Raw genomic sequence first — 22,558 nt, 5'->3', positions numbered from 1 at the left:
TATTGCATATATGCATGCACAATTAAAAGCATGCATTTAGCTTTACTTAAAATGGAGCAAGATCAATAACTTAAGGTAAAGGGTTGAAAAGGAGATATGGTTACAATTTTTTACATTTTTGGGACTAGAAGACTGATACAGTATGTGTATCACTATTTGTGCTTTTTTAAAGTCACACCTAAGAAGGCAAGGTCATGGCTCCTTGGATGGGGACAAGCTCACTATTTTTTCAGCTGCAGCATCACCTGTGGGGCACCTGGAAGATTTAACTTGTTGGCATTAAGCATTCCATGTTTTTAAAACAGGAAGTACCAACATGCAAACTGAAGACAGCACAGTCAAAGCAGGCTGCTCTTAGTCACTGTCCAAACCCAGGCCACCAGAAGATGAGCTGCTGTTGAGCTCAGGGTGGGAACACAACATCACTGCCTCGTGATACACAGCACACTGGGAATGTGATGGCACCAGGGCAGCTATTGCTGCATGTGCTTCAGAGTTTATACTTGTGGAACACAAAGCACTTGGGCAGGGAGGGGAAATATCTCATATGAAACCTTGAATTCAGAAAAAAAAAACCCGTGAACTCTATGTTATCGGCGATCTGCGCAGACTTTTCCAGCCCTGTTTTCGTAACCCCCAAGCTGTAATTCATACTAATTAGTATTTGTGGAAGTGTTTTGCAGATGAAAGGCATTATGCAAACACTTAGAATTAGGAACTTAATTCTCATCACAAGCCTGACCTGATATTCCCTGATGTTGATTAAAAAAGACCTCATGCTTGGCGTGTATCAGTTCACTACTTCCCCTTCTCCCAGTCTCTTCACTTGAGGTTATCAGTCATTAGGATGTAGAATTTCTTTCAACATTTTACAAGTTATGCAAGTGAATGATTGCTGCTAATGAAGAATCAGGAATCAAAAATCAAAACTCCAGAGCAGTTATCAGCCATGTATTTGGTGATCCAGCAGTGTTTTGACAGGATGGTGTCTTAGAGTACAAAGTCTTTTATGTCTAGACTGAGTTATCTGACTACCTGTACACAGAAACACTTGTGATAAACAATATACAATCTCCCTGGCAAAAGAGCCCCAGGATGCTATCTGCTGCCACCCAAACTATTTTAGAGAGATTTCTGTGCCACAAAAGTCTCAGCCTACACTGCATACTATTACATTGATCAAATGCTAAATGCTGCCTGCACAGGTACAGAACTAGGGATATAAGCAACCCCAGGCTTTTGGAGAATCTGCAATCTGCATAACGTGATATGCAGACACATCAAAAAGACTAAGATACTCAGAGTTGCACCACAGGGGAAAGGGGATGGGTCTGAGGACGAGACCTGATCTTCCCTGTTCCCACGGATGCACCTTGCCACCCTGAGAAGACTATGATTTGTTCTTGCTGCCATTCAAATTGCTCTTCCCATGCAGTTCTGTGCAGATTTTTCAACCTGAACAGCCACAAAGGCTCCATAAAGCACCAGAGCAGGTGCAAAGCAGGGGCAGTACCAGGCAATGAGAGGCAGAGACCTACTGTTTTGATGCTACATGAACACCAAGCCTGCCTCCTCCAGAAGGAAGCCTTCCACAGAGACCTCAGCAACCTCTGTTCAAGCTGGCAAAACTGCCAGGAATGCCCTGCCTTTTTAACAATTAACTTATTCAGGCTTTGGACACGGTTTTCACACAGCTAAACATGTTATCAGACCTTCCTCCTATAGCTTTTCCACACAGAGCTATCCAAGCATACAGCTATCCAAGCACGCACACCTACTGTATTTTGAACAGAGAGCACCTGGTTTACTTAGCAAGTGTCCTTAATACACTCTACACCTTTGCTACAGACAGCTTTAAAAGCTTTATTTGAAAAAGCAAAGACTCAAACCCTAATGCTACAAAAACCCAAAGCATCTTGTAATTATCTAAACTGGACAGTGGTTTATAAGTTAAATAAAAACAGATTTTTAAAGTCTGTAATGCTTATATACAGTACACTTTTTATCTCCCTTGCTCTTGCTTCGTACTGGCATCCTTTTTTTTTTTAGTTATTTTTCTCTTTTTACAGATACAATCCCCTTTATATCTGTCTCTCCACACAAGACCTGCCTTAGCTATTTAATCACAACTTGAGTTTCAACTAAGTAAATCCCACTTAAGCCTTCTTTTGCCAACCCCAAATGCTACTGCTAAGTGATAATAAGAGTATCCAGTACAGGACTCCTGCTGGGTCAGTCACATCAGATGGCAAGGATGGGTACTGAAGAGGAGCACAAGGACTGGGTTTGGTGGTAACAAACCTTGCCCTTTCATGGGTGACCAGAAAGGATAAGGGCCTCACTCACCCCCCCAGCAGCCAAATTACCCATTTTCTCCTGTACACCACAGCTGGAAACCAGATTCTCCTTAAGCTCCATTAACCTCACCAAATTAATAATAATAAAAAAAATCAAGAAATCAAACCTAATTTCTATATCAGGGTAATTTTATGCTGCATTAGCTCAATGAAGCAGCTTGCAGAGGGGTCCAAAAAGTGCAAGTGGCAGCACAAAGTACATACTGGGGACAGAAATGGATGGAAGAGCAGGATTCTTCTTCCTTCAGTGGCAGAGAGCTATTAAATCTGCTTACTACATTTCTCTCTTGAAGCCAGTTGCTCTTAAGCAACAAGTTGTTCACTTAGTTGTGACTTATTTGTCAATTTTAGCAGCATTTCCCTAACTTGGGAATAAGTCCACTTTCTCCACGCCGATTCCTTTTTAGGAAAACCAAGCAAGGTCCCTCATTCATTTCCCCACTATACTTTCTATGTCTTGTTAGAGCCCTTGTTTTACCTTGGTATTTTAATCAAATTCAAGTGTATTTCATCATGCATGTTCACTACTTCAATGAAAAGTCATGATTCCTCACTTGGCAAAACAATTTTAGCAAGTATTCAATAACTAAGATGCAATTTTGCTACAAATGTTTGAGCCAAGTTACTGCACATCTGCAGGGGGCCTTTTCTCTCCCAACTGACTGGTGAGCTGCTCAGACTTTGTAAGATTTCCCTAATAGGCAACTCTTTTTATTCCTTCTTTCCTGCTGTAATGAATGGCAAAAGAGTTAACTTGAGACAATCTGGAGCACCAACATTGGCAGCTGTGCTGGAAGCCACTGAAATGACTGGGACAGCACTGCAGAGCTATTGTTTCAGATGCTTCAAGTTCAAATCCCTTGAGTCAAGCTTTTAATTTTTCCCCCCCTTTTTTTGCACTACCAAACCCTTTCTTTAAATAAAAGCTGAACCCTCTGAATAACTGGGGTATCCAATAGTGTTTTCACTACTGCAACTTAAGGAATTGCACTCCAGGCGTTTAAATTTAATACCCCAACATGAACAACACACAAGTCAGCGATTCCTTCCATTGAAGTGTTTGCTTAACAAGAGCTTTAAAAATAGAACAATGGAAAGGTTTGCAAAAAACAGCCTTCTACCCTCTGAAAAATACAGCGTAAGCACAAGACTGACATTACACTAAGCTTGTACTCAGCCCAATCAATGCTGCTTCCAATTTCTTTTGGCTTTACCTCTTGGTAAAAAAAAACAACCAGACAAAAAAACCAAACACTAAACCAAAGGCTTCACTGACATTATTAGAAAATACTTCATTCTCTACTAGCATTACAGCTGTAATAAACTGTCAGCAGGAAATAACTAAGTCAACTATCAAATAACTTATTTCAATGTTATTTACCTTGGTATAAATTACTCAGTTCAAGTAATTAACACAGTTTTAAACTGGTTATTCATTGTGCTCCTTTCAGAACTTGAAAAAATCATCATGCAAAGGTTCTTCATTAATATAAAGCAGAAGAAAATCAAAACAATACTTAATATTTTACTGTTATTTATTTGTAGTTACATTGCATGAGAAGACTTCACTTACCAGTCTGCTATACATCCTGTTATTAAGTGGCCAAAGATTAATCCTACCAGTAGGGAGAATTTAGCAATGTGGACTTTCCAGGCAGAATCACAAACAAGATCCCACTGGAAAAAAGAAAAGAAAAGAAAAAAAAAAGGACAAATGGTTATTCTCAGGTGTGTTTAAACATACTAATGTTGGTGTAGAGCTTCTTTCAAATTTCAGTCCTAGCATGAGTGCACAGAAATGGCAGAGGAAAGCCTTCCCCCTCAAGTCAAAACCTGGATTCCAAGAAGCAACCTAAAGACTTGTTTACTTCAGTGAGTTTTATCAGGCACTTGATTAAAAAATGATAACATCCAACATTTAAATCTCCCCCTCTCCAGGCCACACGATCTTAGACAATGGCAGTACTGATGTCGCCAAGCATCTCACCATAGTAGCCCCAGACCCCTGCTTCCAGAGTCCCAAGAAGCCTACCAGCAGTAAACCCCACAATTGAAGAACAAGTTCTCCTACTGACCTCAGGAATGCTTGGAAACATGGACCAAAGCAGCAGTTTTGCCACAGAGCCCTGATGGCCTTTAGATCCAGGCTCCCACAGACAAAAGGTCAAGATACTTTTGCTTTCAAAAAAGCATCCCAGTTCCCCAAGCAGTGGAAGGGGATGAAGACTGACTATTGACATGGCCCATTGGGCCAAGTCTGAAAAGCCAGGTCCTAGCTTGGAGCCAGGAAGGACAGCCCAAGAGTCCAGGGCAGCCACACAACTCCATGGGACAGCAGCTCCCACAGCAACATTTCACAGCTCAGAGATCAGCCCAGGGCTGAATCTCCATACTAAAGCTATCCTCAATACTAATATTACCCTTTCTGTCTAAAGGAAGAGAAAACGGACCATTTCAGGCACCTTGTCATTAGGACACTGCCTTATTCCCATGAGAAAGATGCAAGGTTTCCCTAAACTCCAAGACATTTTCCTCTGAGGCATTAGACTGAGCCTCTGGAGAGCCAGGCTGCATTCCTGGCTTTAGCCCAACATCCTCATTGCCCTTAAACATGTAACTTAATCTCTTTAATGTGTCATGTGTGGAAAGCACTATTATGCCCTTGAATGAATGTAGAAAGATATGTTTGTTCGTGGTTTGTGAAGTGTTCAGATATTGATGGTAAAGGGAGCGACACAGATTTCATGAAAAATAAGTACAGCTAACCTTGGAATGTCAGATGCTCCAGAATGAAACTTCACAGAATAAATGGCTGTTCATGTGTAATGTAATAGCAGCAGCCTTCCTGACACAAGGAACTGAAGTTTCATGGCCAAAAAAATGCAAAGTATGCAACTTATTTTTAAAAGTCAGATGCAACTTCAAAAGAAAGAGTTAAATTAGGTGTGCTGGACTTTTAAGCGTTACCGTGACATACAGTCCTTCCACAAATAAGGCAGCTCTGACTCAGCCCTCTGGTTCAACATCACAGGCGACGTCCCCCCTACAATATACCATCTCACCAAGAAGTACAGGACTTCTGAGGCCAAAAGAAATGTGCCAGCTTTCAGGCTCAGGGTTTCTGCTTTAGTTAAATGTATTTCTTAGTTCCTTGCTGCATTGATTTGTAGATGTTGGGACATGTATGTCTGACCCTTCAGCCTACAAACTGAACGCACTGAGGAAGCAAAAGCAAGTAGTATGGGAAAAATCTTTTCCGCAGAAGAGCTATTCATTATTAGCAGCAAACTGCTCAGCAAGGCAGGGAGAATTGCTCTCCGAAGATGTTGACTTTTTAGAAATATATAGCAAGTGGGGAAATGCAATTCCTAATGCTTGCAATTATATGACCAATCTCCAGCTAGCAAAGGGAAATATCTACCCAGACAAGCCACAAAGCAAAACTCAGAAGGTATATCTGAGCTCCAGGCAGATTTTCAAATACTCTGAGTTTATTTTCAGATTCCAGAAGGTGCACATGCTACTTAAAAATGATAAATTATTTGAAGAGCACAAATTACATTTATTAAAAATAGTAATATTTATACATGAACACTTTTTTAAGGCAATATCTACAAGTTGCTAGTTTTTAATTTTATTGCTGTCAGAGAAGCAGTGATGTCACACAAGTACCAAAAGAAAAAGGAGATATCCTGGTGCCTTTTAATTCTCACTATTGCTAGTCAAAAAGAGCCAGCCCTTGCACAACCCCAGGCAGAGAACATGCAGCACCAGATTACACGTAGGTAAAGGTTCACAGTTGGAAGAGCCAAAATCGCATGACGGGCTGTTGTGAAATTTCAGTCCAGGACAAGAGATGCCAAACCACTTTGCCACACTGGGACACAAAGCAAGAGTTTAAAAGCAGAAGAAAAGTCAATTTATCAGCATGTCCTTCAGTGGTGCCTAAAATGCACCTCCTCCTTCTGATAACTTATCTGCGAGCTATTGTTTGTTCATCTGTCTGTTTTTAAGGCTATTGCCCAACTCCCCAGCTGCTCTGAAAATCAAAACATATATTTCTTTGCAAACTCTGCATCTCGCCCTTTCCTGTCCCTGCATTAAGCACTCGCTCTGCAGGCCAGCATCACCCAGAGCTGATTCCCTGAGCCCACAAGGGCAGCCTAGCGTGGATGCTGACAGACACAGGCAGTTCCTGACCTTCCCTCAATCTCTCATTCTCCAAAACCCTCAGAATTCATCAACAGGGAAATGGTGAAATATTTCAACAGTTGTTTTAGCATAAACTTTCAGAAAATCTGCCACAACCCCAAATTACTCACTCAGTGCTCTAAGAGCACAAGTGTATCCTGGTTCCTCCTCTGGCAGTGATCACAAATCAGAGAGAGGACCCTGCAAAGCATTAATCCAAAATAAATTTGGCCGGACAGCGGTGCATGCCACCAGTGAATGTGACTCACAAAGAAACAGAAGAATAAGGAGAGGGCACAGAAGAAAAATGGATGCTGCAGCCAGAAGCAGACTCAGGTAAAGATGACATTAATAGGACAACATACATATTTAATAGCTGGTACCTTGTTCCCACCCATCTTAACACAGCAGCAGGGCAAACCAGTAAGGCTTCAGTGTGTTGAAAATGCAGAACTTTTGCCAGAGACCTGTGGTCCCCCTTCTGTTCCCCATGGAAAAGCCAAAGGCAAGAGGGCTGAAGCCTCAGGTTTGCACAACTAGTAATAAAACAGGATCCATTATATGACAACAGTGCTGCCTCTCCCCTTACATAGAATGGTTTGGGTTGGAAGGGACCTTAAAGATCATCTAGTTCCATCCCCCCCTGCAAGGGCAGAGACACCTCCCTCTAGACCAGGTTGCTCTAAGCCCCATCCAACCTGGCCCTGAACACCTGCAGGGAAGAGGGATCCACAATTCTGGGGACAACTTGTTCCAGTATCTCACCACCCTCATATAGACCCAGGCTTGGCAGAGCAGAGTGTATTCAACACATGCTCACACAGCACAGCTGTGGCCAGAGCCATGGCAAGCCTGGCTGTAAGCACCAGTAGTGTCATCCCACAAACACAACACTCTCCTTTGCTTCACAGAGAAAGGAGCAACAGGTTTTCACGTTCCTGGAGTAATAATGCCAGGTTGGTCAGCACTTGGGACAGTTCAAGTATACTTGCACTGGAAGATTGATTTGGCTGAAGACTAGACAGTAATTCTCTGCTGTCTCTTAGAAAAGGTAATCTGTTACAAGCAGAGAGACCATTACATTCTGTAATTGCTCTGGCTGAATCCCCTGATGTCCCACTTGAGAATTAACAGCACCTAGCCTGAAGGAAGGGTGCTACTAAACTTACAGTGCTCCCCAAGATTCTCCTTGGTGTCCCTGGGTTTTGTCTTTCTGTCTTCCATCCATCCTCCTAATGCAAGAGATCTGGTAAAGTGACTTGCTAAACTGAGATCTGGTAACATGACTTGCTAAATCAGCAGGACTGTATTGTTATGCTAAACCAAAACTAACTATATAAAATACACTGATGGAGAGGGAACATTTAAAAATCAAAAGTGTTGGGGTTTTTTCATAGCATTACAGCAATGCAAAGAATTTGCCACCTATGCAGATGTGCAATATATTGCAAATGATTTTTTCATGTTGTGACAGAATTTATTTTTTTCAAAAGCTTAAGAAGTCACACCTTCAGGATCCTAATGTTTAATTGATATCAGTGAGTCACCACCCATACTGTGAGTCACTATCAAGAAGGACTATCTGAAACAAGAAATGCTTGGGAAGACATCTGGCAGAAGGTAACACAGCCACAAAGTAACCATCCTGTAATTTCTTTACAAGGGGTGAAAATCTGGAAGGGGGTCACACAGTGAGTCAGTATTTGCACTGAAGTTAAGCTGAAAGTCACAAATGTAAAGTCTGCTGCATGATTATTGCTACAAACACAAGCTGTCTCAATTAAGGGCTCCTGCCTCAAAAGCACTTATCCTCCAGAGGCCATAAATGCTGTCTATGTCGTCCTAAGCACATAGAATACCCACGGCAAAAAGGTCCTAGTAAGATGTCTATGAAGGATCTGTTCTATTTCTTCACCCTGATTGCACAGAAAAGCACAAGGCAGACCCTTGTGTCCTAAAACGAGCTAAGAGACAGGCTGAGAGATGTTCTGCTCCAAGACTTGCCTGAAGCCTGGAAAAAAGAGACCAATGAGAGGGGACTGGAACACGCCCACCCTCTCCCCACACTGCGGGTCTGCAGTGCTTTTTTCAAAAACTGATGCCCAGCCCACTGCTGAAAGAAGGTAGGCCCCTCCCCAAACAGTCTGCAGGCAGGTCATGGTCCTGCTCCAACTGCTCTCTGCATCAGTTTCAGCACCAGGAGACCAGAGGGTCACTGCCTCGGAAGAGCCTAACACAGGCATGAAGCAGCACCTCTGGTCCTTCCCCAGCCAGGCAGTACCCAGCTGCTGCACTGGGCTTTGCAGATGCTGTTCTGAGGCACACAATGTGCCCCACACACTGCACACAGCTTCTCAGTCCCTAGAAAAAAGGTCCTGCTTTGGGAGGTTCCAGCCTCTAAATAACGCTATGACATGGATTACCACAGCAGCCCCAAATCCCTCCTGGGGAAAAGCCATAAGCTCGCCTGCATGTTAGGTAGTGATTAGGAACATAGTTTGAGCACTGGACTTGGTAAGAGTCAGGTTATGGTTGGTCTCGGTCTTAAAGGACTTTTCCAACGAGAACAAATCTGTGATTTTAGGACCAGTACATGAAAATAAAAGTCTGACATTTGTCACTGAAGTGTGTGTATGCTTGGCCTCCTCTTTCTTTGTTCCTCTCCTTCCCACTTCATCTTTTTATAACCAGACTGTCAATTTTCCCTGCACTGCACTAGAATCCATCTTCTATATAAATACCTCACCTAGTGAGAGTTCAATTTTATGATGCCTTCAGATTCTTTTAGTGTTAAAAAAAAAAAAATTCTGAAAAATCACAAAGCTGGTTTTATAAAGAATAATTTTTTACAAGTTATGCTTTTCATACAAGTAATGAAAAAGGAAAACAGTCTCCTGGAACTTATTCATGGAAGAAAAACTCCAAGGCAGCAGACAAGAACTAGTAATAAAAAAATTACTATGGAAAAGCAAAAAAGTCAGTATTTCTACCCTAATATACCTACCACTAATGCCTTTTCCCAGTACTAAACTACCCAGGTGGTACTTACAGATACACCACAGGAGACCACTGTACCGAGATTTCCTCCAGGCTGGTACAGGACAACACTTCTCTCCTCCCCTTCTCAACCTCCAAAGGTGACCCTCTGGCCGCATTTTTAATGTTAAACAAAGTGTACAACTTCCAAAAAAATGGCATGATGCTCAACTTGAGAGAAAATAACTGTGCTGTTAAATCACAGTAAAGAGGTTACAGGAGAACCCTCCTAGAGGGATGTGCCAGCCCAATTGCAACACTTAAAGCTGAGGTGTTTTTACTGCCATATGACCGCACTGCTCAGGTGTCCCTCTATGTACCCTCTCAGCCATGGCAACAACAGAGCATTTAAACTATTTAACCTTCAAGGTTCAGAGTAGGGATGCCTCTCCTTTGAGATCACAGCTGGGCAAAGCACTCCCTGGTCTGTATTTTAAGTGTCAATGAAAATGCCTGGCATTTTTTGACCACCAGTAAAACCAGCTAGGTGGAAGTATCAAGGTCACACTTCAAAACAGGGACATTAAGAAGAGTAAAAAACCTAAGCCAAATAATCCTGAAAGACTTAAGAAGGTTTTAAAATTAATTATTCCCTCTTTCTTTGACCAGCCACATTCAGAACCAAACCTCTCCAAACAACATATTTTCTTATGTTCTTATCAATACAACTGGACTTACCTGGAAAACAAAAGAGTCACTTAAAAAGCCACAAGAAAACCAATCAACTTGAGAGGTTTTGTTGTTTGTTTTCTTTGACCAGCAACTCAAAGAAGCCTACACCACCTATGGTGGAATGCCTCAACTCACCACACAGTCAACACCTGACTTTAAAACTACTTCCTCTCTGTATGGAACTAGACCTCCAAGTGCTGGGTGCATCTGACTTTCCTCAGCTGTATCCTAAGTGGATGCTTTTGCCAAAAATCTTTGGCCACTGCCTGAGCGCTCAGAACCTCTTAAAGATAAATCCTTCTAATAAATTTTTACTGAGCAAGTATACACTGGTATTTTGAGAGGTTTATAGCCATCCAAGTATGCAAGAACTTCTACTTAAGTAACAAGAGAGATACTGGTGGTACCAGAGTATCACCTTTTGCTCACCATCTGCCTCCTTCCTGTTCCAAATAAATGTGGGGTCTCTATTCCCATACACTACAGCTTGCTAACTGAACAGATGCAAGGGTTTTTGTTCAGCTTCTTGTCCAATTCATTTTTCTTTCAGTGGGAGCAACATTTTCTGCACTTTTCATTCTTGGAAGCCAGTACCAATTCTGACCACAGCAGACAGCTGGCAGGGAAACCTGCAGCCCAAGAAAATCACTTGTGAATGGAGAACACAAGGTCGTACACACAGAAATTCTCAGGTTTAACTACAGACATGACTGCCTGGGCAGTGTAGCATTTGAAAAATAAAGCAAAGAAATTACTTTTGACTATTACAAAAGAGCCAAGGTTTCTGGGCACATGAGGAGGGAGTGGAATGGGGAGAGAGAAAGGGGAGAGGGCGCGTGAGCCAGAGGACACATGCTGAGCTGTCTTCCAAGAAAGATATAATTAGATCGTGCAGTGTTGTATGAAAGCAGTTTCATGTACCTATGAAAACAGTTTCCATCTCTGCAGAAGAGTACAGGGCTGCACAACCTTCACAGACTTCCCTAATGTTTTTTGAGGTTTAACATTGTTGAAGTTGCTGAAATACATGCTTCAAAACCACATTTTTGGCTATGCGTGACTTGGCTGTGAAATTTCCACATAAATTTTTGAAGTATACCTTTTTTAAGTCTGGTATTTCAGCCCTAAAAATAAAAGGACACAGGCTGGGTGCCATGGTTCCACACATCACCGCTTGAACACACTGACACAAAATGGCCCTTCCTCCTGGTCTGCAAACTTCAACTGCTCACAGTCAGAGAAGCAGAGGTGCACTGCCTGCGGGTAACTAGGCTGTTTCCACTATGCCCTGTGAGGAGATGCTGTCCTGCTTGCACCTAGTATGATGTGTATGGCTCCCTTCCCCCCCTGCAGCAGGAAGGTGATGCTGGCAGCAGATGCATTACTGCAGCATCTCCTGCCCGTGCCAGGCTGCCAGCCAAGCTGCACCATGCTCATCTGCATGCCCTGTGTCCTATCTAATGATGTTCAGTCACAGCTCACCTGTAAGAGTCATCTCCCCAGTGTGGCAAGAGGGCACAAGCAATGATGCCAGTACAAAACAAGCCCAAAACTTCAAACATGCAAGAAGACAAATTGACTTTGTTTCATGGCAAGCAAAATGGAAAAGACTTCAAAATCAATGGTCTACACTAGGTTATTCCTTACTCTATGCCATTAGCAAAAAAGACCCTCCAAGCTACCCACCAAGCACCTCAGCAGAGTCCCAAGATAATAAGATGCCACCTGAAACACTGCAAAACTAGAAAAGTTTAATCCACCCTTCAACTTCACACTTCAATCAGAAGCAGTTAGCTCTTCTGTTTCCAGCCTTGCTCTCATCACAGATCTGTTTCTTTTCCCCACTGGGATGGACAAGAAGGAAGTTTGCTAAGTAAATTATCATCACTAATATGCTAACAATTAAAATATGATTTGCTAATCATATGAGTCTTCTGAATACTCAAAATGATTAAATCAATTTTAGTAGCAAGCATACACCACCCACTTCTCCATCACTACTTTTATTTTCAGTAGCAGCAGTTCCCTTTATTCTGAGACATTTTGATCTTCTCCAGTCTTCACCCTTTCCAGATTAGTCAACTAACTCGTTTCTCAGCTGATGCAATCAGCTTTGCTTTTTCCCACTCCATAATGTCATCTAACATCAAAGAGTTGGGAGATACAAGATCTTGCTTGCAGCTTTCATAAACATTGTATTTGTAACTTCCCAGAGAGGGAGATCAGAATATTTCCATCTCTCTTTTACATCTCTCTGCTGTAATTAAGTATCTTTTCTATGTGTATTCTGACATCATTAGGAGCCACTGTCACAAAACTGATTAACTTTAAACCTATTCTTGGCTTAAAGACCCATGGCTGTTTGCCTCCCTCTGGCTGTATGAAAAGACCAGGAGCAACACCACCAATCACTAGGACTGACAGAGACAACACATTTGAGTGCCATCCCTCAGCTTTCAGCTGAATACAACCTTTATTCTGATCAAGGTACATGCTGCTGGGACTGGCTTTGCAACCAAACTAAATAAAAAGTTAGTATTCAAGTTGGTGCTTAGAACAGGTCTAGACACTGTAAATAGAAGCCATATGTAAAAAACCCCAACATTTTGGTTAAATATTAACATTTGCTGTCATCTGATTATGGAAAACAAGTTAACACTTTGAGAACTGGTATTTTTTCAGGCTGCCAAAACCACACGTGCATAAAATGCACTGCATATGTGCTGCCTTGAGAGGGCTGACACAGCAAAGCCCAATTTACTCTCTTATTGGGACTTTTTAAGGACTGGGGGAAAACAAACTTGCAAACTTCAGGCACTGCATAAAAAACTCTGAAACAGAAAAGGAGATGACAAGAGGAAAAAGCTCTTTTGTGAGCAAGACTTTCTCAAAGTCTCCATAGATAAGAAGATCAGACACCTGAATTTTGACATGCAATTATTGCTGTCACGACCCTGCCCTCTCACCATTTGAGGACTAAAGTTATTATAATTCAGGCAAGAAGAAAAGGGGGTGATGAGGGGTAGAAAGAGCGTCTGGTATTCATTCAAACTTAAAATATTAAGGGAAGAAGGAGAAAAATACTCCACTTGTTTTTAAAAATCAAAATAAACTGGTCTGTTGAGCTTGTATTGTTCATGCAGACAATGCTTTACCTAGCCCTGGGAGACGGAGCACAGGAAAGGTCTTACAGTTTCATTTACATTCCCTATCCTTAATAATATTTGTAGGGTGGACACTGCAACATTATCTACGTGCTCATGGACTTTGGTCTGGAGGCCAGAAGGAGACTGGGCAGCTCCAGAGTGCTGCAGAGTAACAGGGAGATGGTACTTGAGCCAAAATGAATTCCTCCTGTTTGCAGCCAAAAACCTTTTCCAGAGAACCAGACCACCCTGCTCTGAAAACAGTGTGCAAGGGTAACTATAAATCATATGCTGTTGGACACAGCAAGTGTACTGCTTCTCGGTATCTCACAATTAGCATTCCTGATACTCCCAACTTTGCTACTTGTGGATCTAAATAGGAGGCTCAGAAACAATTATCAGGTTACATTCACTTAGTCTTTTCTGCTTGAGTAGGACAACTGTCATTTAGTGCTCTCAAAAAAAAAAAAAGACAAAATAAAAATCCTAACAAAACTGTGTAAGAACACACTGGATTTAAAAAAAGAGAATAAAAAAGTGAGCCCCACCCAGCCCATCACCCTCAAGCACGTTTGCCCTTGCAGGGCAGGCAGGGGATTCCCCCCACACGTGCCCATGGCACCAAGCACAGGTGAGCATGGCAGCCAGCTGCTGATGCCTGCGGGAATAGGCACAGACCCACTGCCTGTTCCCAGCAGGAACGACGTGGCCCTGGTCAGTGGGAGCTACTCAAGGAGCAGGTTAATCCTGGCTGCCTGCCGAGTTTTAGGGCTGGTGGCACAGCAGACTGTGCAGCACCCCCACTGGGCGTGGGCCAGCACGGCTCCAGTATGGTTGTTATCAGGTGCTGACACTGGTTTTGCCTGGATACCTCTGCAACACACCCCAATGAAATGCTCTGGAAGGGGCCTGAACCTCATTTCTGCATCCTTCAGGTCCCTTCCTTCCCCTTTGACTTTAAAAGGGAAGTCAGAGTGCACACAGTGTCACCTGCTGTCAAAAGTCAACTGGAAAACAATACAAAAATAAATTACATTATGAGAGCTAAGAATGCATTTCAGAGTTGAGGTGACTGGAGCCCAAGAGAAGCTGCTCTGGGGGAATTCAGTACAAGAACTGAACACTCAGCACTGCTGCAGCATCTTCCCATGACAGCGTTCTCTGATCTTCTACAGCAAATCCCATTCTCTTCCTCTACAGCAAGATCTCAGCCTAATTAATTCCACAGTTACTCCTGAGTAACCCAGCACTGCCCCACTGTACTGTGGAAGAACAGGAGGAAGAAGGAGTATGAAAGGGAGTGAGCAAGGGCAACTGCCCCAAGCAGGGATGCCAGATAGTGCAGAGGGGAAAGCAGGCAGAAACAAACAGGCTGACAGGGAAAACAAAAGACAAGGTACACAAATGCACTGGATCCCTTTCCTTTCAGCATTTTCTAAATTTAGCAGCTCTCTAGAATTCATTTGGAAAGCTTTAATTTAAAGACTGTGCACCATTAGCATGGCCAAAAGTTTTTAAGGAAAACCGTAAGCCTCATGCTATTCCAGATGTTATTTCATTAAAAATTAACACCTTCACATTTGACCAGCCTGTGGTTCTCATCTCATCAGAACTGGCTCCAAATTAGATGCCTTCATAAGTTACAGTTTCTCCTCTTTGACAAATGCTATAAGAAAAACATGAGGTCATTTCTATAATCGCACTCTTGTAGTCAGAGTAAGAAAAGGTGAAATTGTTAAGAGTACTTCAGAAATTTGGTTTTAGACTGCCTGAACAGCTGGTAAACACACACGATAGCCTGCAACTTCTGCCACAGCATGAGTAGTATATTTAAACTACGTGACTGAGATACAGGACATATTAGGGAGTGGAAACGAAATCAAACAAAACCCCAACTACTTCAAACATCACCTTCAACCAGTAAAAAAAAAAATGCAGTAGTTAGATATAAACACAGAAAATGAGGAATATGAAAGACTCAATAGAAAGTCTCAGAAAACTGAGAATGACTTGAGGGTGTTCTAATACAGAACTACCTTCCTGAAGGATTACTGTTAGCTCTACCAATGCTACAAACTGTTTATGGCAGTTTGAAATCAGATTTCTGCATCTGAGACTTTTTATCTTAAGAGTGATGATAAACATTAAGCCACACCTGATAGGAAACCTAAGACTACTTGAATTCTGATGTCTGTATCAGTTTTAACTTGGCCTTTGTTTTCTAGACCAACTGCTTGAAAATTGTTTGGCCTGTACATAACAGCTCCCCCCAGATAAATAAAAACAGTATCTAGGCTCACTAAACAAGTATTTGTATTCTGGTGATATCATCATACTTGATTATCTCAAAGATCAACACCAGGTAATTTGCTGTTTGCAGACAATCGCCCTGCACCACCGGGAAACTCCAGGTACACTTCCCGAAACAGCAGTCTTCTTCCTTCACTCCATGCAGCCAGAAACTCACCCCAGTGTTTTAGGGTGTTGTTCACCAGTGCTCTGATATCCGGGAGACTTCATTCCCATGTTCAGTGTGCTTGGGCAGGCCCCAGAGCAGCTGCAGCAGGACAGGCAGGCAGGCAGGCAGCTCCCCTTGCTCCCTCTTTAACAATCAGACTCCTCAAGCCTGTGTGTGCTCTGACCAGCAACTGCTGACTCTTTATCAGCTAACTTGCAGAGGGAAGGAAAAAAAAAAAGTTTGGGATCGCTCCCGTAACTGAGGAAGCCATTAAAAAAAAAAAGTCATAGAAGTTTGCCCTCGTCTGCCAGTATTTCTAGATACCTCTGACCACAGAATTTTCGATGCCTTCAGCACCCGTTAGGAGCAGAGAGTGTAATTTTAAAGCCTTGCCTGAAAGAAATTCAGGATACTCCTTCTGCCCATTGCAAGCATTTGCCTTGCAGGTCCTCCAGCCCCTTCAATCTGCACAAAGGAAGCAAGGGCATGGGTGACAGATGAGCTTCCATCTTGCTGCTTCTGACACAGCTACTGCACTGGGCAAAATAACTCAAGGTTTTTATCGATTTGGACCTAAGAAACAGCCATTCAGCCAGGAACCAACACTGACAAGACAAATCCTGGAAGTTGCAGGAAAAAAAGAGAAGCATCAGCATCTCCAGAGTGTCTTTGCAGAGAGCAGCCAACTGGAGGATATGCAGAAACAATTGAGAGACCACCTCCCCTTTGTGCCAGGAAAGGCTGCCACAGCTCTTATTTTGGGAAGGACCTTGTCAGAGTGATTCCCTTTGAATTAATTAAAAACTATACTCTGAAAATCCACACCTCTCCCCTACCCCAAGAAATACCACCCTACAAGCAGGGCCAAATTTATTAGCACAGTTACCCCACAGAGGTTTGATTGTTGTACCATTTCTGGCTACTTGCAGATACCCACAATACTTCCATGAGACAACACCACAGTTTAGAGCACATGTCACTGCTCAGAGACATTTAACTTCATTAACCTAGGGAAAAAACCCAGAAAAAAAAAAACAAAAAACACAAAGAAAAGAAAGGCTGGTAGGGCACAGACACACTGCCTTGCAGGGGCAAAGAGCATCACATCACAGCCTGAAATGACCCAAGTTCACACCAAGGCAGCACTGCCTGGTCCTCACTGCGTAACAGCAGTGGACAATTTGGCTCCTCTGATCAAGCTCTGCCTTTTTGGAGTGGACAATTTGCTTGAGTTGCTGCCAAACTGGCAAAAGAATGATTGAACCAGTGGCAAAAAGGTAAAACAATGGCATGTTACTTGGTGAAAGAAGCTGACTCAACCCCAATCAAGTGGGAAGTTGAGAGCCAAGACAAAGGCACTGCAGAAGGAGGGGAAAAAAAAAAAAAAAAAAGGCATCTGGAGCAGAAAAGCAGCCACAACAGGAATTCCCTAGTGACTAGACATGAAGTATTATTACATAATTCCTCTGGGCGATTAAAACACAGCCTTCAACTAACTCCTTTCCTCTATGCCATCTCCAAGAGGCGGAATGATCTGGAATGCTGTGGGTGCGTACAGAGGGATGCTGAGCCATGAACTGCTGAAATTTAATCAAGCCTCAGTCCCTGCCCACTGACAGCTTTTGGTGTCCATTATACAAATTAACATTCAGACCAACAAGCAAGCCCACCATGTAATGCAATCAAACATAGCGGACAGGTCATCCTAGTAACAGAGTAAAAAAACAAAACAAAACAACAACCATAAATCATGTAACTAAGAGCTTCCCTGAAAACTTTGCCCCAAGATTACAGCTGGCATTAGTGCCTGGATCTTCTGAGCAGCTGCAAAGAAGCTGATGAGAAAGTTGGAAAAGTCCCTGCTGAGTACACATTCCAGCTTCCTGCTAGGCTTCATGGTTATGTATGTTTAATTGTCATTATGTTGCTTATTGAGTTAATGCTAATGATTTACCTGAAACATCACTTTGCAAATGAGTAAAATGAGACCTTGGGTTTCCCCATGGCAAAAAAAGAATATTTCTCAGAATCCTTCCTCTGGATAGTGACTAGATATATGGACCATTTAAAAGAGAGGTTTTGGTGTGTTTGTTTGGTTGGTTTTGGTGAGTTGTTTTTTTTACTAGCCCTTTGCCTAAAGGCTAGTTCAAGATATATCTTGCAAACATAACGTGCACTCAGTTCATAGCAGAGTGATAATGGTGACAATGTGATAAAGAACAGATTAAAATCCTCAAAGAAGCATTTAGCAGTGAAAAGGCCTTACAATTGAATTGCCCTAAAGGAAGATATTTATGTACAAACCCAGTTCAAGTCCAAGATTTATGTACCAAGTCAGGACATTAGCTCAGATGGGCGATTTAATATAGCCACTGGAATCCCTGTGGTTAAATTATGCATCTGACCTCTTCACTATGTGTGTTTCAACAGTGTTAAACAATAAGCAGTATGTCCTTTATTGCCATTTCCAGTTCTAATGACTGGCAGCACTATAAAAAGCACCATTCCCAGCGACACAGTCGAGGAGGTCAGGGTAATAGCAACGCCTAGTGTGACAATGCCACTCTTCAAGGAAGGGACAAGGCCATCTCTGGCTCCAGCAAGGACTTGCAGAGCTAAGCAAAGCATGGAGCAGGGCTGGAAACAGCAAGATCTCCACTCCATCAATCCCCAGGATGACAGGTTGGGAGAAAATGGGCACTGGGGAAGAGAGGGCCAAGAAATCCTGGGCAAAGAGACAACATCTGAAGGCTGAAGGGCATCACTAAGAGAGAGGCTATGGAAACAATGAAACTTAACACAGTTTAAGGACAAGCTACCCGCTCCCGAGGAAAAGGGGATGGTGATGCTGCACATACATCAACAAAACACAGAGCTGAAAATATGCTTTGCACTAAATAACCTCAATTGTTTCATCATTTCTAAAGACGAAGCAATGATGGAGTATCCAGCAGCCATTAGCCTACTGGACTGCTGAAGTTGAAAACAAGGGGATTTACTGGCCAAACAAAAGTGCATTTTTTATTAATGTACTTTTGGATCTCTTCATGATATTTCAATATAACCCCTGGCTACTACACCGATGAGCGTATATTAGACTAAGATTTAATAAAACTCTATTTAGAAAGATGAGAACATTGCACAATACGTTACAGAAACAAATGTATTTTTGAGGGGAGCTAAAGAAGATCTGGACATCTGGTCTTCTGAAATCAGCCAGGGCAGGTCTTTCTCACAAACAGTGGGATGCATATAAGAGGAGTCAGCAGTTACAAGAATCTGAGTATCTGAGCTCCTGGAGGTTTATAAGAAAGGAAGTCTGAATTAAGCTACACTGATATTCCGCCTGGATTTTTCCTCTCTTTCTTCATTGGTATGAGAAGAGACAGCACACCCACCCAGAAAACCCCCAAAACAAAAATGAAAACACAAACTAAGGAGGAATCCTGACCTTGAGAAAACAACCTAATTATAATTACATGGGATTACAAATCAAAGAGAAAAAGCTGCCACGTTTTTAGAAGCGAGCACACAGGAAAAATAAAAACTCCACAGTGGAAAAACCCATAGTGTCAAAAGATTATTATTATTGTTCTTTCTAATAGCAAACAAGACAGCAGGGACCACAGCTGTTTATTTATCCCTTAAAATTGAACTGCCCTTTACCACAAGATCTTCCAAAGAACACTTTTTTTATTATTTTTAAAGCATGCAAGATAGCAAACAAACTCTCCCCCAACCTTTTGTGGCCAACTTGATGCTGACCTTCAAAAGATTCAAACATTTTAACTTTTTTTTTTTTTTTAGTTTAAGCTAAAAAGATATATTTCAAGACTTTTTTCACACTTCAGCATCAGTGCTAAACCCTAACATGTAAGAATAGCTCAGTCCCTGGTTACAACCAGAAGAAAACCTGCCTCTCTTAAACATCAAATTTCATTACGAAACTTGCACTTCTACATCACAAACCATTCAAATTCACCACGTGCCTGAGTTTTTCCTCATGAAGGGAGTGTAGCTGGGTAACTTTTTTTTTTTTTTTAATCCATTCTGGGTTCAAGGTTTTGAGGGGTTTGCTTTACCGGCTTTTCTTCTTTTTGCACATGCTTTCAAGGTACACAGAGAAACAGAAATGATACTGATTAATACAAAGACATGCCAGTTAACCAAAGCACACTCAGGCCGGTCATCTGATTATTGCTGCACTTCTTTTTCCCAAGCAGATAAACACAGTTAATCCAAAATGCTGCTCCCGGGCAGGAAGTAATTTTTGCTGATCTTAGGGTGGGGGGTGGGGGGGGGCATTCTTGAGATTAAGGGAACTACTTTTTTGGTTTAACAGTTTCATTTTATGTTTCTGAGAGCTCCAGTTGCCTGTGAACACCAACTAGGCCCACCCAGAAATGGCAGGGGGTTTGTGGGGCCCATAGAATAAACAAGCAAAAGCTTTCAGGTGAAAAGGCGAGGCGTTTTTTTCACAGGCACTACTGAGCAAATAGGAAATAAGAGCAGAAAGCAGCACAGCCCTCGTCACTAGAGATTTTCCACCTTAGCCATTACGCTAGGAAACACAAAAGAGAGCAGCATGCACTTTCTGCCTCTGGAGTAGAACAGCTTGTGCGAGACCTTTCTTCTTTCATGCCTCCACCAAAACAGGTATCAAGATGATAAGTGTTGAACAAGAAAAATTCAGCACAACTTCGTCTGGATTTCCTCCCAACAGTGACCACCACCTCATCAGCTTCCCCAAAAAATCAACCTGTTTTTTTGGTTTGTGGTGCTGTTTTAGCATACAAAGACAAGCGGTATCACAGCTGGAGCCTCCTCCACAATACTTTCCCTGATGCTCACCCCTGCCCCGTGTCTTTCGCACAGATACCCGTATCCCAAAAGGACAGGACAGCTGCCATTGCTGGGATCCCAAAGAGCAGCTCAGGATCCCATTTCAGGACATAACTCTGCAGCTCAGTGCTGCAGACTGAGCTCAGGTAGAAACCCCCAGGACAGACGCCGGGTGTGAAGCCCAGGGGGGGAAAGAATGATGAGGATGTAGGATTTACTCCTTGTGGGAAGGCAACTCGGGGGGCCCCTGACCCACACGAGGGTGACACGCACGGACAGAACCACATCGTGTCCAGCTGCCCCCCTTGTCTTGAAAGAGCGACTGCCGACCGGGACCGCGGTAGGGCCGAGGGGGTCCGTGGGGGTTGCACGGGGTGGGGGGCTGAGGGAAGCCGTGTTTCTCACCTTGCTCACGACGTTTTGGACGAGTCCGGCTCTGATCCGGTACTGCCACTCGTGACAGTCGCACTCGCTGGCGTTGCCCCCCGCGGGGGTGGGCAGCCCGGGCGGGGGGAAGATGCTGCTGCCGTTGCCGCTGCGGTTGGCGTGGCTCGGCGCCAGAGACCCGCTCCAGTTTCCCTGCCCGTCCGCTTCCCGGCACCAGAAGTCGGGCTGGTCCAGGAGGAAGGAGTCCGAGAACTTGCTGAAGCCGATGAAGAGGGCCGGGACCCAGGTGAGCAGCACCAGGGTCCGCTGGTACCCGCCGCCCAGTCCCCCGAGGAAGGGCAGCACCGAGCCGTCGTAGTCGAGGAGCAGCGGGCTGCAGGCGGCGGCGGGCGGCGGCGGCGGCACCGGCACCGCCTGGATCTCGGCCCCGGCTCCGACGGCGTTGGCGGGGCTGGGCCCCGGGGGGCTGGCGGTGCCCCCCGGCACGGAGCCGTTCTCCTCAGGCAGCGGCCGCCCCCCGCCCCCCGCCTCGCGGCGCCGGTCTATCGCCATCCAGCCGCCCGGGGGGGGTCACATAGGGGGCAGGGGGGGCAGGGGCAGCCCCGGCTCCCGAGCGAGTCCTTCCTTCCCTCCCTCTCCTCCGCACACACACACCTTGCGACGTAATATATTGCACACACGCTCCCAGCCGGACCCGGCAGGAGACGGATGGGGGTGGGGAGGGAAGAAAGGAAGGGAGGAAGGAAAGGGGGCGAATAAAGGGGAAGGCAGCGAGCAAGCCCCGCGCTCGTTCCCTTCCTCACCCGCACCCTGCGGCCACGAACCGCTACAGCTGCCGGCGGTGCCCCCCTCCCCTCGCCTGTGCGTCAAGCTGCACTCATCCCAGCTCTCCCTTCCCCCCTCCGAGAGGCACCGCCGAAAATAAAAGGAAGGATCCAGCCGGATCCGAACATGCAATGGGCCAAAGGAGAGGGAGGGAGGGGAGAAGACAGAGAGAGAGAAAAGAAACAAGTAAAAAAAAAAAAAAAAAACCACACAAAAAACCCAGACCCCACAACAACAAAAAAAACCACCCTGCGAACCAAACCCCGCAACAACAAACCAAGCAAAACCGGTGCAGCAAGGCTCTACGAACACGCCTCCTCTCCCGGTTTTGGTGAGGAGGGGGGAGGAGAGGGAAGGCAAAGGGAAGGAGAACAAAACAGCTCCCGGCCGCGGCTCCCCCCGCTCCCCGCGCAGCTAAGGATCCCCCCCCGGCCGCAGCGGCGGCGGCAGCCCCCAGCACCCCCCGGCCGGCCCCTCGCAGCCCCCCGTCTCGCACATCTGCCTTCGCAGCAAGGGGCTCCGCCGGCCCCTCCGCGGCCCGGGCTGCGGGGACCGCCGCCGCCGTCTGCCTCCCGCGGCCGCCCCTCCGGAGACCGCCCGCCCGGCCCGGCTGTTCCCCCTCCGGCTCCCGGCAGTCCCCACCT

At 44.4% G+C, this 22,558-nt stretch overlaps 1 protein-coding gene across 3 annotated transcripts in view; it reads right to left on the bottom strand.

Annotated features, from left to right (window-relative positions):
- The window catches only part of SLC22A23 (solute carrier family 22 member 23), a 118,076-nt gene extending 95,748 nt beyond the window's left edge, over positions 1 to 22,328 (bottom strand). For all 3 annotated transcript variants that reach the window (XR_007888528.1, XM_051609803.1, XM_051609804.1), the window contains exons 1-2: positions 21,108 to 22,328; positions 3,931 to 4,034 (exon numbers count right to left, since the gene is read on the bottom strand). Coding sequence is in view for 2 of the 3 variants with exons in the window: in XM_051609803.1 (XP_051465763.1) it covers positions 3,931 to 4,034; positions 21,108 to 21,641 (638 nt within the window). In the remaining variant the exon portion in view is untranslated. The remainder of the gene's footprint in view (positions 1 to 3,930; positions 4,035 to 21,107) is intronic.
- Between the last annotated feature and the right edge of the window lie 230 nt (positions 22,329 to 22,558).

The sequence above is a fragment of the Apus apus genome, chromosome 2 (assembly GCF_020740795.1).
Source record: "Apus apus isolate bApuApu2 chromosome 2, bApuApu2.pri.cur, whole genome shotgun sequence".
NCBI lineage: Eukaryota > Metazoa > Chordata > Aves > Apodiformes > Apodidae > Apus > Apus apus.
This window is presented reverse-complemented; position numbering and strand designations above follow the sequence as displayed.